Raw genomic sequence first — 12,743 nt, 5'->3', positions numbered from 1 at the left:
ACCAGCACCGCACTCTGACTCCCGATCTCGCCGACGGAATCATCGACGGAATGCCGGCGGGGTCCTGCGTCCGAAGGGGGCCGCCGGGGATATAACCCCCACCAGTTCCGTCCAGCTCCCTTCGTCTCCATCACCATCCGCCCCCAATGTCCTCGCGATCGCTTTCGGTCTGGGCCATCGCCCTCCTTGCTGTCCTGGCTCATTCATGGTCCGCCTGGGCCTCTGTCTGCAGCCCCAGTGCCATGCCCGCCGGCATCATTCCAAACGCTACGCTTGTCTCGCAGAGCCAGAGCTGGGTCAACAATAATCAGAACATCATCACGATCTATGGCACCGTCGAGATCCTCGATGGATGCACTGTATGTTTCCCTGGCATGCTCCTGGGAATCCGATCACCGTCCCTTGAGTACCGCTTGGCCAGCTCGCGAAGAGCGAAGAGCGAAGACCCTGATCACTAACTGCTCGACTCGCTCTCTCTCCTGTTGGTGCAGTTCATCGTCCACAACTTCACCTTCCTCCAGGCCCCCGAGTCGTACTGGTACGGCGGCATGGTCGGCAACACCTCGGCCGCCCAGGTCGTCGACACCCCTGTGTCTTCGCAGCTCGGCCCGGGCGACTCTCCCAAGTTCCAGCTGACGACCGCCGCCGGCCGCGCTGTTTCTTTTGCCGACTTCAACGAGCTCCGTCTGTTCGTTCCTGCCTCATCGCAGCTGGTTGCCTCTGCCGTCATCTGGAAGGCTGTGGCTACCTCGTCCGCCGCTGCTCCGGCGACCTCGAGTACTTTGTCTCCCTCTGGCTCCAGTGCCGCTTCGCCATCCACCTCCGCTGGTTTCAAAACGGCCATCTCATCGCAGTTGTGGGCCTTCGCCGTGCTCTCCGCCTTGGCCGGTGTCTTCTTGATCAAGTAGAAACGCCAGAGAGCCACTTGATCACTATATCCCCGCATCGTTGGTACCGCACGAGCATCCTGCAAATACATCAACCATCTCACCTACTTTGCCCAAACCAAGGGCACGCTCCATCCACCGTGCCCAAGCCATCGTCTGGACTTGGCTGATCATTTGCTGCATCCCGCTGCGTGACACCGCATCCAGTTCTCGCATTCAGGCTGGACTGGAGCATACGTGCGCGATGGCAATGCTGTATTGCGCCTATTCGCTTGTGGTGATGAGGAACTGCTCGAGGAAATCGACGATCATGGGCTCTTTTAGCGCCATCAGCTTGAACTCTGTGAGTGACTGTGGAGAACCTCGAGTGTTACAGCTGCTGCCCTGAGCCGGCGGAAGCTTCCCTACAACGGCCGCACATTGCACCGCTGTTCTGCGCTACCTACCAAAGACCCGTCGTTGTTGATGTCCAGGTCATTGAAGAGCTGGTTGACAGTGTCCTGGATCCGTCTGGTTTGGTCCTCGTTGTAAAATGCCGAGTACATCTGGCCCATGACCTTGATCAGCTCCTTGGGCTCGATCGTGCCGCTCTTGTCCAGATCGTAGATCCTGAATGACACTGCCGATTACCGGCCCAGTTGCCCATGCAACCCATCGCGTCGTCAGTCGATAGAGCTTCCATTCGCCCTTTCATCCAGCCTCTCCAGGGCCACTCGATCCCTCCCCAACGCTCTTCTCCGGAGCAGACATTCCTCGGGGGCAGAGGCGGGACCGCTTACGTTCGAGCTTTTCCTGTGGGGTACCCTTCAAGAAGACGCTCAGACCCTTGATGAATTCTCGAAAGTCAATCTTTTTGTTCCCGTCCAGATCAAAGGCATCAAACAGCCGTTCCAGAAACAGGTATTGTGCGCCGACGGACCAGCAATGGACATGGTTTTCCAGGATCTGCAGGACGGCGGCGCGACAGCGATACCAAAAGCAGCCGTTGTTAGATCGGAGAGTGGTGGAATCTGATTGTGATTGTCTAGCGGGCGGATCGACATGCCGAGCCTCTTGCGGCGAGAGGCGAGGGCTAATCTGAAGGCAAAACGAGCAATATCCTGGGACACATCGCGTGAAACCCGCGAGACCGGATGGCAAAAGGAGCCGCTGCGGATCCTCTATTCAGCAATGTGCTCAGCAGTGTCCCTCTGGCTGCCGGATCTTGGCTAACCACCGTCGACGAGGTATCGTCCAAGCGTATCCGTTTGAAGGATCGGCCATCGCCAAGCAACAGAGCCTCGCGTTGCCGCGACGTCTTACATGTCGAAATAGATCCTTGGTGATGGTGAAATCCTCGTCTGCGTTCTTTTCAAACTGGTATTTTAATCGCTGGAACTCGTTGTGTGTGACTGGAGATCGAATGAAATGGGTGCATTTCAATACATCGCCAGGAGCAGCACCAGGAGCAGCACAAGGAGCAGCACAAGGAGGGCAGGCGGACTAAGCACTGGGACGGGTCGGCACAGATGCCTCTGGAAGGCAGCGTTCCGGATTGCAAATCAGGGACAGATTTTCGCCCCGGACGAATGAATGGCCGAGTCTGGCTTACAGTGCGTTTCGGGTGCCAGTGCCTTGCCGGTGTTATGTTTTGAGTGTGACTGGCCCATGCTTGACTATGATATGAAGAGGGATATGCGCCGCGAGCGAGACTGGACGAGAAGATACCAGCGCGGACAGAGTTGTTACTACGGATTTATTTGAATCGGAACACCTTCACACAGGGGTGACTTGTGTGGCTTGTGTGGCTCTTGTGGGTGAAATGATGTTGATCGGCCGCCTGCCGGAGTGACGTCGATCGGCGCTCGGACTCCTGCGATGGACTTGGCCGACGAGATATCAGGTTCCGGGGAGATGTTGACACGCTCGGTCATTCTTGGCCGAGCATGATGTAGCGTATCTCATCGTGATTTTAACAGGTTACAAGTCAATACGATGAGGATTGGCTGACAACATCGCAGCAGCAGTAAGGCAGAGCAGGTAGACGGTGAATCCCAATATCGTCGAGCAGGACGGCGTTGATGATGGAGCCAGCTTGCAGGGACCCGACGCACCTCGCCGTGCCTGGCTGCGACTGGCTCCAACACCAATGCCGTCCTGCTCGACACAGTCCTACGCAGCCGTGCGCTATCGATAGCGGGATGCATCCTGTCTCATTGCTGGCCGGGGTGTTCTCGCCAGGGTGCTCTTGGCCTCGACGCGCTTCGCTGCGCCGCCAATCAGCTGCGGCTGCGCTTTTTTTTGTTTTTGCTTGTCGGGTTCGCGGGCACCCAACCCATCAATCCATCGATCCATCCGCTGGCTGATCGCTCTCTGTCTGCCATCGGCGAGGAACCCTGACGGCTATCGCACCCGCCGAAGCGCACATCCCAGCTCAGCCTCCACTGCTGCCCTTCTCGATCTCAATCGCAGCACCGTGCATCGATGGCGCCCCAAACAACCCTTGCACACAGCGACTCGCCCGCCGGCGACAAGGTTGAGGACTTTCGAATCATTGCCGGCACCTACGAGCGTCTACTCTACGGCATCGACGCCTTCTGGACCGACGCCGGGTCTTCTCACCAGCCCGCCTCTGAAACGAGCCAAGAAGCCCCGGCCCCGCCTGCCCCGATCACCCTCACGCCCGTCTTCATCTATCCGTCGCACATCACCTGCATCAAATGCCTTGCCACCACCGGCCGGTTCCTGGCGACGGGCTCGACCGACGAGCACATCAAGCTGTACGACCTGCAGATCCGTAAGGAAATCGGGTCGCTGATGCATCACAATGGGTCGATCACCTGCCTCAAGTTCTTCAAAAAGTCCCATCTGATTGCTGCCTCCGAGGACGGTACCATCTCGATCGTGCGCACCCGCGACTGGGAGCTGCTATCGACCTTGAAGGGACACCGAGGTGCCGTGGACTGGATCGACATCCACCCCTCTGGCAAGGTGCTGTTGAGTGTGGCGAGAGACGGTCTCTTGAAGGTTTGGGACATGGCCAAGGCCGTCTGCGCCCACTCAACTAAGCTGCCCAAACCTGCCGAGCGGGTGTGCTGGAGCCCCGACGGCGATTACCATGCCGTTTTGATGGACCGAGTCGTGCAAATCTCGGATGTCGACTCTGGCGAGGTCGTCGGCAAAATCGAAGGCATCGGCAAGATCACGACCCTGGCGTTTGTTCGTCTGGGGGATGCTGCCGGCGCCCTGGGCGAAGGCGTTGATGCGACCAGCCAAGTTGTCTTGACCGGCGGCGAAGACAAAACCGTCGGCGTTTGGTCGCTCCAAGGGCGCTGCCTGGCTCGCTGGGATACCGGCCACGGCTTCCGCGTCAAAGATCTGCATGCCCTCGAGGGCTCTCCTGACTCTGGGGTTGCTCGGCCAACGGTGATCGTCACTTGCTCGTCGGATGGTGGCATCCGCTTGTGGAACTTTGCCGAGGCCGTTGGGGCCTCCAAAGTCGAGCCGTCTGATGACGCAGCCGAGGAGACGCCCAAGACGCTCCGCAAGATTGCTGCCGTTCCGCTTACTCCGGTTACCGAGTACAATGCCAACTGTCGTCTGACGTGCGTGACTGTTTCGCTGCCTAACCGCAATTCCAAGCCCACAAACCGAAAGCGAAAGACAAGCGAAGCCGAGCTCGAGGAAGAAGCAGACGATTCCGCCCATCTCCCTGATCGACACGATGACGACGACGATGAGGACGACGATGAGGAGGACGATGGGCCATCGGGCAGCAAGGGAAGTCGATTGAGCGCAGCCGAAGGCAAGCCGCGTTTGACCATTTCCTTTGGAGACGACAAGCCCGGACGAGAGGGCGGAAAGCCGCACCAGAGTCGGCACCAGAAGAAGAAGGCCAAGCGACAGAACAAGCGCTTGCAGACGTCTCCCAAGACCTCCCAGCCCGAATCGAAGCCCGAATCGAAGCCCGAATCGAAGCCGGATGCGCCGACGCCCAAAAGCAAGCCGTCCAAGGCGAGCTCTACGCCAAATGATTCCTCTGCCGGCAAACCTGCAGGTGGCGCCAAAGTGCCAGTGTCGATTTTGAAGAAGACCGGCCCGCCGCCGCCGAGCCAGACCCAGGAGACTCGCCCCACATCAGCCAGAGAACCCGCCACGATAGCGACACAGGACGGAAAGAGCAAGAGCGCCCAGAAGAACAAACGGGCCAAGTGGAGTGTCGGGAAGAAGCAGGCATAGCTGCAGAGCAAATATCTTGGCTTGATGGGCTGATGGGACTCGGTGGGCGGATGGACTCGGTGGCTGTCGATCGGAATGGTGGGTGTCGAGGAATGGACTCGGATGGCCCTTGTACATCCTGCGATTGCCTTCCTTGATCCGGCCTTGGCGATCGCCTCCTCAATACAGCTGGCTCCAATTGCAATGTGATGCCAGATGGCATTAGTTGACGATGGTGCCGTCGTCGCCACGGAGGATCCCTCCTCGGTCTCATGATCGTCCTGCATCGACCCAGGGCTTCGGGCTGGTGAGCGTCCTTGCTGAACTTGCGATTTGCCAAGAACTGCCAAGATCGAGGCACAGACCCACTCCGTGCAATCGAGTGCAGCCAAGCCCGAGATGGTATCACTCCGTTGAGCCACCCCTTGCACCATCCCTTGCACCATCACTTGCACCACCCCATCGACTCGTTTGTATCCGAACTACTCCACCCAAGCCGCCATGTACAGAATCGCCCTTGGCGGCCGCGCTCGTCCCACCGCCCCGCGCGCCTGTGTTCCCGCCCCGCCCCATACAAACAACAAGGGCCACAGCTCTGCCCCGTCATCCCGCCCCGCGCTCTTCGTCCCTCTCAGACCCAGCCGCCTCAAAACCGCCGCCCTTTCGACCTTCTCCCCCAGCAACCAGCTCCCCCGCATCGCTGCAGCCGCCGCGCACCTTCCTGGCCCAACCATGTCTTCCAACACTTCTGCCGTCGCGATTTGCGATGTAAGTTTTCCCGGGCCCTGCGTGGCCTTGCACGGCCGTGCTCAGCACCAGGCCCGTCCCGGCCGCCCGTGCGCCGCCGATTGTCGCTCATGGCCACCGGCTGTCTGCCCTGTCCTGTGCTGTCTTGTCCTGTCGGAAACTCTGCCGCTTTCGGTGGCGGCGATCATTCTTTTGCTGGATACCATGTTCTTCTTCTTTGTGGCAATCAGTGCCTTCTTGCTGGGATTGGCGACCATGTCCTGCTGGCCGATTGCCGCCCAGTCACCAACACCCGCTTCCATCTCTCGCTCTGCCCTTGCCAGGACAACTCGCAGTACATCGATCCCACCACCCAGATCGACCTGCGATACCCAGACACGCTCTTCCGCCTCGAGCTGCATTCGTACATGTGGGCAGCATGCGGCGCCCTTGCCTTTTTCGCCACCGTCATCTCCGGATACCTGATCTCCACTCATCTCCGAAACTTCAGCAACCCCAGCCAGCAGCGCCACATTGTCCGCATCCTGCTCTTCATTCCGATCTACTCGATCCTCTCGTGGTGTGCCTTCCGCTACTACACCTATGCGGTCTACTACTTCATGATCCGCGACTGCTATGAGGCCTTTGTCGTCTACAGCTTCTACGCTCTGATCATGAGCTACGCCGGCGACGTCGAGGAGCATCTCAAAACCAAGGGCATGATGAAATACCCTTTCATTGGCTTCCTTCTGCCCCGATACAACCCGGCTTCCCGCTGGTTCTTGCCTGGAAACCGAGTCGCTGTCCTTCAGTACGTCGTCGTTCGACCTGTGATGACGCTTGTCGCCGTTGTCCTTCAAGCTCTCCAGCGCTACTGCCCCGAGTCCTTCTCGCCGGTCTATGGTCACTTTTGGTATATGGTTCTGAACGTCACCAGCGTCAGCATCTGCATGTATGCGCTCATCACCATGTACTACACCATCCACGATGAAATCGAGAGCTACAACCCCTTCTCGAAGGTAAGCAACCGGCTGTGGTTCTCTGGCGATGCACTTTGGACTGGCGCCGCCATTGTGTTGTCGCACCGATGCTCAGGTGTTGGTTCCATCGACGGATATGCCCTTCAGGGCTCCCAAATGTCCGCACTCGTCACCTTGTACCGACGACGGCAACGACATCGGCCAGTAACTAACCCGCCGTCCTTGCTTCCCGATACTGTCCTGCGATAGTTCCTCTCCATCAAGCTGGTCATCCTGCTCACCATGTGGCAGAACTTGCTCATCGGCATGCTTGTTCACTACGGTGTCATCCAGGCCACCCAGTACTGGTCCCGCACCAACGTCGGAAACGGTGTCCAATCCATGCTGGTCTGCTTCGAGATGTTTGTTGTCTCGATCGTGCATCTCTACGCATTCAGCGCCAAGGGCTATTCCAACACTGGCTCAAAGTCGCTGTCGTTTGGAAAGGCACTCTCGCTTTGCCTCAATCCCGTCGATATTGGCACTCAGTTCAAGCACGGGGCTGACCACATTCGGACCTGGTCTGCCAACATCCAGCGCCCATCAACCGAGCATCTCAGCGGAGAGTCAAAGAGAGTGGGAGCGTATGGCAACGACAGCGCCTAAGCTCATGACTGCAATCCGACTTCCTCCAAAGGGTGGCTTGCCAATTACTCCGTCGGTGGCTTGGCCGTGCGTCGCCTTGTCTGCTTTCTGGAGAAGGTGCCTCTCCCTATCATGCTTCTGCACGAAACCGCTCAGTCAGTCGTATTTTCCCATCTTTCCGTTGGCCAATGCTCCAGTCTGCATTTGGCCTTTCTTCCCTCTGTACTTTGTTTGATTCATTGTTCACTTCTCGTTCTCGTTCCTTCCACTCCTCCCCCTTCCTATTTTCTTGGTTGCATCGGATCAGGCGTTCACGGTGTGTTCGATCATCTTTGGCTTGACCAGGCGTTTGTGGCGACACCGTCTCGCGCTGTGTACAGCGTGTTGAATAAACGATGGGACACACCGTCTCATTCGGACAAACACGGCGTAGTTGGATCATATCACACCCGGTCGAGTAGGTCAAGCCATTCCCCTGTGAGGGAGATGCATGGAGTGAGTGGGCACGATGAGGACCAGCAAGCCGTCCAGCCAGATCGATCAGCATCAACCGACCCACAAGCCATCCGTTTGTGATGATGTCCTGTTTCAAAACGTGTTTGCTCCAACGTCCCCCATGCCCAGAGTGCAACGACCGCAGAGATTCTTCCAGTGGCATTCTCCGATGATCTCGCCTTGGGAACATCCTCTCATCCATTCCCCTGAATCTGGTGCACGTGGGTCGGTAGATCGATGTATTTGCTCGCAAAGCACGCTGAAAACAACAGGGAGGCAAAGTGAAAACTCGACGGAGCCGGAGAGGCTGTCGCCGCCTGGAGGATCTACAATATGCTCCGTCCGATTCTTGTGCATGGGCGTGGGCTTTAGTAGGTTTCCTCCTCGTACTCGGCACCCTCAGGGACTTCAAAACCGTCCTCGGTCTGTCGAACCAAAAGCGCATGTGGTGTTAGATGGGATGGTGTGAGCAGCGCCGATGTGCCTCCTTCCAGTTTCCCGATGCAACACAGCCGCCTTGATCGACTGAGCGATCTTCAAATCTCGGGCTCCAATGTTTCCTCATGCAGTTATTGCTCTGCACCACGAGCATCCTCCTGCTGCGAGTACCAAGGCATTCTAGCACCGTTCTCGTCCAGCATCGAGGCGGCATCACATGGCCACAGACAATGACATGCCAGCTCCAACTTCATGACACATTGATGTCGACAGGTGGTGCGCTGACACATATCCTCCCGCCACTGCTCCCAAAACGCTCTGTTTTCCATCAGCACCTCGACGACCCTACCTTGTACATGATTCCTTGGATCTCCTGGAGGATGGACATGGGGGGAGCAGTCGAGCCGTTATCCAGAAGCTGCTGGACATAGACCTCGATCTCGCGCAGCTTGCCAAAGTAAAACTCGCGCTCCTTCTCGACCTGCTCAACGGTAACCTTGAGCTCCAAGACCTGCTGGGTCAGGTCCTGGACCATGCGGTTGTACTCTTGCTCGAGCTCTTGCTTTTCGGCCTCCCACTGGCTTGGGCTCGAAGCCATGCCGGCGGGGGCACGGCTCGTGGCAGCCGGCCGCTTGGAAGCAGCAGCGGCAGCAGCTAGCCGGTTTGTGGACGTGGCGACAGAGGGGACAGATGGGGTCTTCTTGAGGTTCGAGGTTGATGAAGTGGCGCTTCGGGTCGATGCGGTGCCGGCAGCGGGCTTGGCTCCAATGTCAGCGCCCTTGCGGCGGGCGACGGCATCGTAAGTTCCGCCGGGATAGTACTGGTCCCAGTATCTAGTCCCGAGAATGGAGTGTCAGTCGAGTCATCTTAGCGACTGTCTGGTCACCACTTTAGGGGCCATTCAAAAAAATGGAGTGACTCGATATCGAACCACTGCCGAACAGTGCGATTTGCGGACATTGGCGTATGTCCAGCTTGTCCTCTCCCCGTCCTTGCTAAGGCGCTGCCTCGAAAATGACTCACTTTTTCATCCACTGCAGGAACTCTAGATTGTCCTGGAACTTGCATCTCTGCAGACGCTCGACAGGAATGGAGTTCTCGATCTTGTGCTTGTCAAAGGCACCCTGGAGGATCTTGAAGTTGCTGACATACTCATACTCGTGCTTGGCGTTGAACTTGACCTTGGACAGCGGAACCTTGAGCATGCAGATTCCCAGGGCAAAGCATTCGCCCAGAAGAAGCCACCCGGGTTTGGGGCGGGAGGGGGCAGATGGGAAGAGGTTCGTTACAAACGGCAATCGATCCTCTGTTGCTCGAATGCCGCCAGAGGGTGTCCGGCTCGGTCGGTGGCCCAGGTCAGCCGCCACACTGTGGCCGATCACCCGACCGAAGCCAGGTTGACAGCCGAACGAGGACACAGGGCTGATCAGCTGGCTGTCTTGCGCCGGACTCGTTGGGGCTCTGCCGTCGTCCAGGTCCAAGAGCCCGCTCGATACAACTGCCGACGAGCTACCCAGAGACTCGCCGAAGCGCAGAGACACTGGCAAGGGCTGGATGGCTTTGCAGGCAATCGGCCACCTGGACGATCTGCTTGAACCATGGTGCTTCCGTCTCCTTCGTGAGCAGGCACCAGGGCTACCAAGCTGCCGCTTGGAAAGGGGCAGGTGGCGATCAGCGGCCACCGCCGACAACCCGGGCCAGAAGATGTGTACCCGGTCGAGAGGATCTGGCTCTCGGGTATCGGCCGATGGCAGCAAGGATACGATGGTAGGCGGCAGAAGGTCGCCATACCAACGGGAACGGGAGAGACGAGAAGGGCGGGGGGGGGGAGACGACCAACTCACATCACGGTAGATCGAGTCGACGATTTGGCAGTGGACGGCGCCTGTTCCACATTGTTCGATCTTGGAGATGCCCAGCTGTGTGAGGTCGTTGACCCAGGCGATGAGTTCGGTGCGAGATTCACCCATGGCGGCGGTTATGGCAGAGGCAGGTGCGGTCTGGACGGCGATTGATGCGGGCTGGGCGAAGAGAAACGCCTGGCCGGGCTGGGGGAGAACGAAGAGGCGCCGGGGGGAGAGCGAGCCGCGGCGAGGGCGGCGCGAGGAGCAGCGAGGACGTTCTCGCCAGGCCTTCCTATTTTGGACAAATGTGGCAAAAGAAAAAAAGGGCCAGCATCGAGACAACCCCCAGACCCGACCAAGGACAACCACCAAGCGGTTCGTGGGTGTCCATCCGACCCACCGTTATCGCTGATGCGTCGACTGCCGCCGCAAGGGCATGTGTGTCGCAGCAGCGAGCGGCTATGTGCGAATGGTCTCGCCCAGCACAGACCAGCATCTCCCGCTGGTGGGGCAACTGACTGTGGGAAACCCAGCACAAGCAGGCAGCCCGAACAGCTTGGTTCCCGCAGCTGGACTACCATGGCATCATGCGTTGTCGATACGAGGCCTCTATTCATCCTCTCATCTGGCTCCGATTGTGATCCCGATCCGGTATCTAAGCATCAGCTGCCAGGACAGCGCACAGCCGTTGTCTCTTAGAGATCGCCATGGAACAGCGTCCTCGTTGGTCGCTGCACTCTCCAACCGTTGTGCTGCTGGGATGCCCCTGAAGCCTTTGCTGGCTGTGGTTTGTCGCCGGCCTGATAGACTCCGATGGACGGATCGTCGTCCGAGGAGTTTGATTCGGCTGAGCACACCCTCTCTTGAGCCTTCAGGCTGCCTTTCGACGCCGCCTTGGTGGTTTCGCCAGGGAGCTCGTCGACATCGAGACACGCGTGGCCATCGAGGTCGGCAGCGGAGTCGATCATACATAGCTGGACGGCTGTTTGACTTGCAGGGTCCAGCTGGGCCGCTGCGGCCAGATCTTCCAGGATCTTTGCCATGGGCTTTCGTGGACGTTTAACGAAGACAACCTCCGATTCAGGCGCAGATTGAGTGCGCTTTCGCCGGGTTGAGGGCGCTTGTGAGTTGGCGGCGGCAGGCTTGGGGAACTCATGCAGTCTCTTGAGGTACTGCTTTTCGAGGTTGCGCACCAGGAAGATTCGCGCTGAGCTGTGGTATTCTCGGTTTCGAACAGCTCGCTTGTACTGGTCCTCCAGGCGCTCATAGTAATGCTTTCGGACCCAATAGTCTCGCTCGCTGATGGAGGGACGCGGCGGCTTCCGCGACTTGCGCTTCTGACTCTCGCCTGCGGTCGCCTTTTGCACTTCGATGTTTTCCTTGCCTGTTGCAGATACGAGTAGAAGCGGGTCAGAAGCCCTGCGCATAAGGCTGCGCGCTCGCTCTTATGTTCAACGCCGCGAATCGACCTGCGCAAAGTACGGGCAGACAAGGTACCTATGGGACTTGGGCTCTGCGCCGTTTTCGCTGCGCCGTCGCTTCCACCGGCTTCTCTTGCTGCCACGGATTCGTTGAAGAGCCTGAGGTGCTCAATCGAAGGGCTTCCCATCGAGTCTGTATCCGAACAGGTCCTGGATACATCCACGCTCAGATCAAAGTCAAGATCGAGATCCATTCTCAACAGGTTTTCACTGGGCAGCCGATTCAGCTGGACGGCCGAGGCTGCCTCTGGCACTGCAAATTCGTCCGCGCGTGCAAAGCCACAGAGCGGTTCATCAAACAGGCCGTCCATGTCATCCGTCGAGTGCTTCTTGGTCGCCTCTGCTGACATCCTCAGGTCCTCCAAAATCTGGTTGATCGACCGAGACCTTCGCTCCACCAGCATCTCCTTCGTGGCCGCAGCTTCGCTGGTGGGCGACTCTAAAGCGAACTGAACACCTTCGTCAGCCTTCCGAACAGATGACCGTTTGGAAGTAGTTGCATAGATGCTGACCGAGTCCGGCAACAGCGTCCCGTTCGCGCTCGCGGACTGCCGTAGACGTATATCCTTGCAGAGTCGGCTGCGGAGGTTGCGGATGAGGAAAAGGCGGGTGTGCAGAAAGCTAGCCCTGTGCTTCATGATATCCTTGAACTGATATTGCAGGCGGTCAAACTGCTGCTTCCGAACCCAAAAGTCGCGTTCGTCTCCGGCAGTGCTGGACTGGTGTGCACGCCGGACGTGCCTCTTGCCCTTTGTGGCAGCAGACGTCCCAGTCTTGGTGGCTATTTTCTCTGGAACAGGGCAGTGTGGATCGCAATCGTCAGGAAAAGGTGCGGCGACAGATCCGGCTTGTGACGGGACACCCTGTGGGCCAGTCGAGATCGCATGCTCGAATGTGGCGATGACGTTTCCATCAAGCACTCCCTGAGATCACACTATGCGGCTCTACCTCTAGCTTCAGCGTCTGCCTTGCTGACTCCAATATATCCTATTAGGCACGGCGGGGTATTGGTGATTCAGTCGGTAGACCATCGCCGCGGGTCCTGCTCGTCGGGCCATCTCAAATACATTG

At 58.2% G+C, this 12,743-nt stretch overlaps 6 protein-coding genes across 6 annotated transcripts; 4 read left to right on the top strand and 2 right to left on the bottom strand.

The window, feature by feature from the left end:
• The first annotated feature begins 18 nt into the window (after window positions 1-18).
• Window positions 19-984, top strand: BJ171DRAFT_596656 (uncharacterized protein). Its single transcript, XM_053114693.1, has 2 exons — window positions 19-359; window positions 492-984. The coding sequence occupies exons 1-2, from the start codon at window positions 147-149 to the stop codon at window positions 906-908; spliced, it is 630 nt and encodes a 209-aa protein (XP_052969738.1). The 5' UTR covers window positions 19-146; the 3' UTR covers window positions 909-984.
• A 40-nt stretch (window positions 985-1,024) lies between these two features.
• BJ171DRAFT_278971 (uncharacterized protein) lies at window positions 1,025-2,694 on the bottom strand. The gene is made up of 5 exons (XM_053106896.1): window positions 2,479-2,694; window positions 2,190-2,278; window positions 1,667-1,832; window positions 1,334-1,506; window positions 1,025-1,238 (listed from the first exon to the last, which is right to left on the bottom strand). Exons 1-5 carry the CDS (start codon window positions 2,534-2,536, stop codon window positions 1,152-1,154), a joined length of 573 nt encoding a protein of 190 aa, XP_052969737.1. The 5' UTR covers window positions 2,537-2,694; the 3' UTR covers window positions 1,025-1,151.
• Window positions 2,695-3,350: 656 nt separating this feature from the next.
• Window positions 3,351-4,337, top strand: BJ171DRAFT_420640 (WD40-repeat-containing domain protein; the record flags this gene model as incomplete). Its single annotated transcript, XM_053107439.1, has 1 exon — window positions 3,351-4,337. A coding segment is annotated over one exon (987 nt), but the record flags the coding sequence as incomplete, so codon positions are not given.
• Window positions 4,338-6,220: 1,883 nt separating this feature from the next.
• On the top strand, window positions 6,221-7,306 carry BJ171DRAFT_397507 (organic solute transporter subunit alpha/Transmembrane protein; the record flags this gene model as incomplete). The annotated part of the gene is made up of 2 exons (XM_053107188.1): window positions 6,221-6,829; window positions 7,040-7,306. Coding segments are annotated over 2 exons (876 nt in total), but the record flags the coding sequence as incomplete, so codon positions are not given.
• An 825-nt stretch (window positions 7,307-8,131) lies between these two features.
• BJ171DRAFT_493312 (calponin domain-containing protein) lies at window positions 8,132-10,468 on the bottom strand. The gene is made up of 4 exons (XM_053109906.1): window positions 10,192-10,468; window positions 9,371-9,543; window positions 8,697-9,180; window positions 8,132-8,334 (listed from the first exon to the last, which is right to left on the bottom strand). Exons 1-4 carry the CDS (start codon window positions 10,315-10,317, stop codon window positions 8,278-8,280), a joined length of 840 nt encoding a protein of 279 aa, XP_052969734.1. The 5' UTR covers window positions 10,318-10,468; the 3' UTR covers window positions 8,132-8,277.
• Window positions 10,469-10,519: 51 nt separating this feature from the next.
• On the top strand, window positions 10,520-12,163 carry BJ171DRAFT_278947 (uncharacterized protein). Its single transcript, XM_053106894.1, has 2 exons — window positions 10,520-11,164; window positions 11,900-12,163. The coding sequence occupies exons 1-2, from the start codon at window positions 10,628-10,630 to the stop codon at window positions 12,017-12,019; spliced, it is 657 nt and encodes a 218-aa protein (XP_052969733.1). The 5' UTR covers window positions 10,520-10,627; the 3' UTR covers window positions 12,020-12,163.
• The last annotated feature ends 580 nt before the right edge of the window (window positions 12,164-12,743 follow it).

This window comes from Polychytrium aggregatum, assembly GCF_025602895.1.
Source record: "Polychytrium aggregatum strain JEL109 chromosome Unknown BJ171scaffold_7, whole genome shotgun sequence".
Classification (NCBI taxonomy): Eukaryota; Fungi; Chytridiomycota; class Chytridiomycetes; order Polychytriales; genus Polychytrium; species Polychytrium aggregatum.
The sequence above is the reverse complement of the archived record's forward strand: the minus strand, read 5'-3'. Positions and strand labels throughout refer to the sequence as shown.

Excerpts from the sequence above, each read along its gene's own strand:
- BJ171DRAFT_596656 (XM_053114693.1), top strand. The coding sequence starts at position 147 with ATGTCCTCGCGATCGCTTTCGGTCTGGGCCATCGCCCTCCTTGCTGTC. Across the intron at positions 360-491 it reads AGATCCTCGATGGATGCACT|TTCATCGTCCACAACTTCAC; the intron begins GTATGTTTCCCT and ends CTGTTGGTGCAG.
- BJ171DRAFT_278971 (XM_053106896.1), bottom strand. The coding sequence starts at position 2,536 with ATGGGCCAGTCACACTCAAAACATAACACCGGCAAGGCACTGGCACCC. Across the intron at positions 2,279-2,478 it reads ACTGGCACCCGAAACGCACT|TCACACACAACGAGTTCCAG; the intron begins GTAAGCCAGACT and ends TTCGATCTCCAG. Across the intron at positions 1,239-1,333 it reads TCAACAACGACGGGTCTTTG|TCACTCACAGAGTTCAAGCT; the intron begins GTAGGTAGCGCA and ends GGTTCTCCACAG.
- BJ171DRAFT_493312 (XM_053109906.1), bottom strand. The coding sequence starts at position 10,317 with ATGGGTGAATCTCGCACCGAACTCATCGCCTGGGTCAACGACCTCACA. Across the intron at positions 9,544-10,191 it reads TCGACTCGATCTACCGTGAT|GTTCCGCTGTCCAAGGTCAA; the intron begins GTGAGTTGGTCG and ends TGCATGCTCAAG. Across the intron at positions 9,181-9,370 it reads TTCCTGCAGTGGATGAAAAA|ATACTGGGACCAGTACTATC; the intron begins GTGAGTCATTTT and ends TCTCGGGACTAG.
- BJ171DRAFT_278947 (XM_053106894.1), top strand. The coding sequence starts at position 10,628 with ATGTGTGTCGCAGCAGCGAGCGGCTATGTGCGAATGGTCTCGCCCAGC. Across the intron at positions 11,165-11,899 it reads AGCGGAGTCGATCATACATA|CTGGACGGCCGAGGCTGCCT; the intron begins GCTGGACGGCTG and ends CAGCCGATTCAG.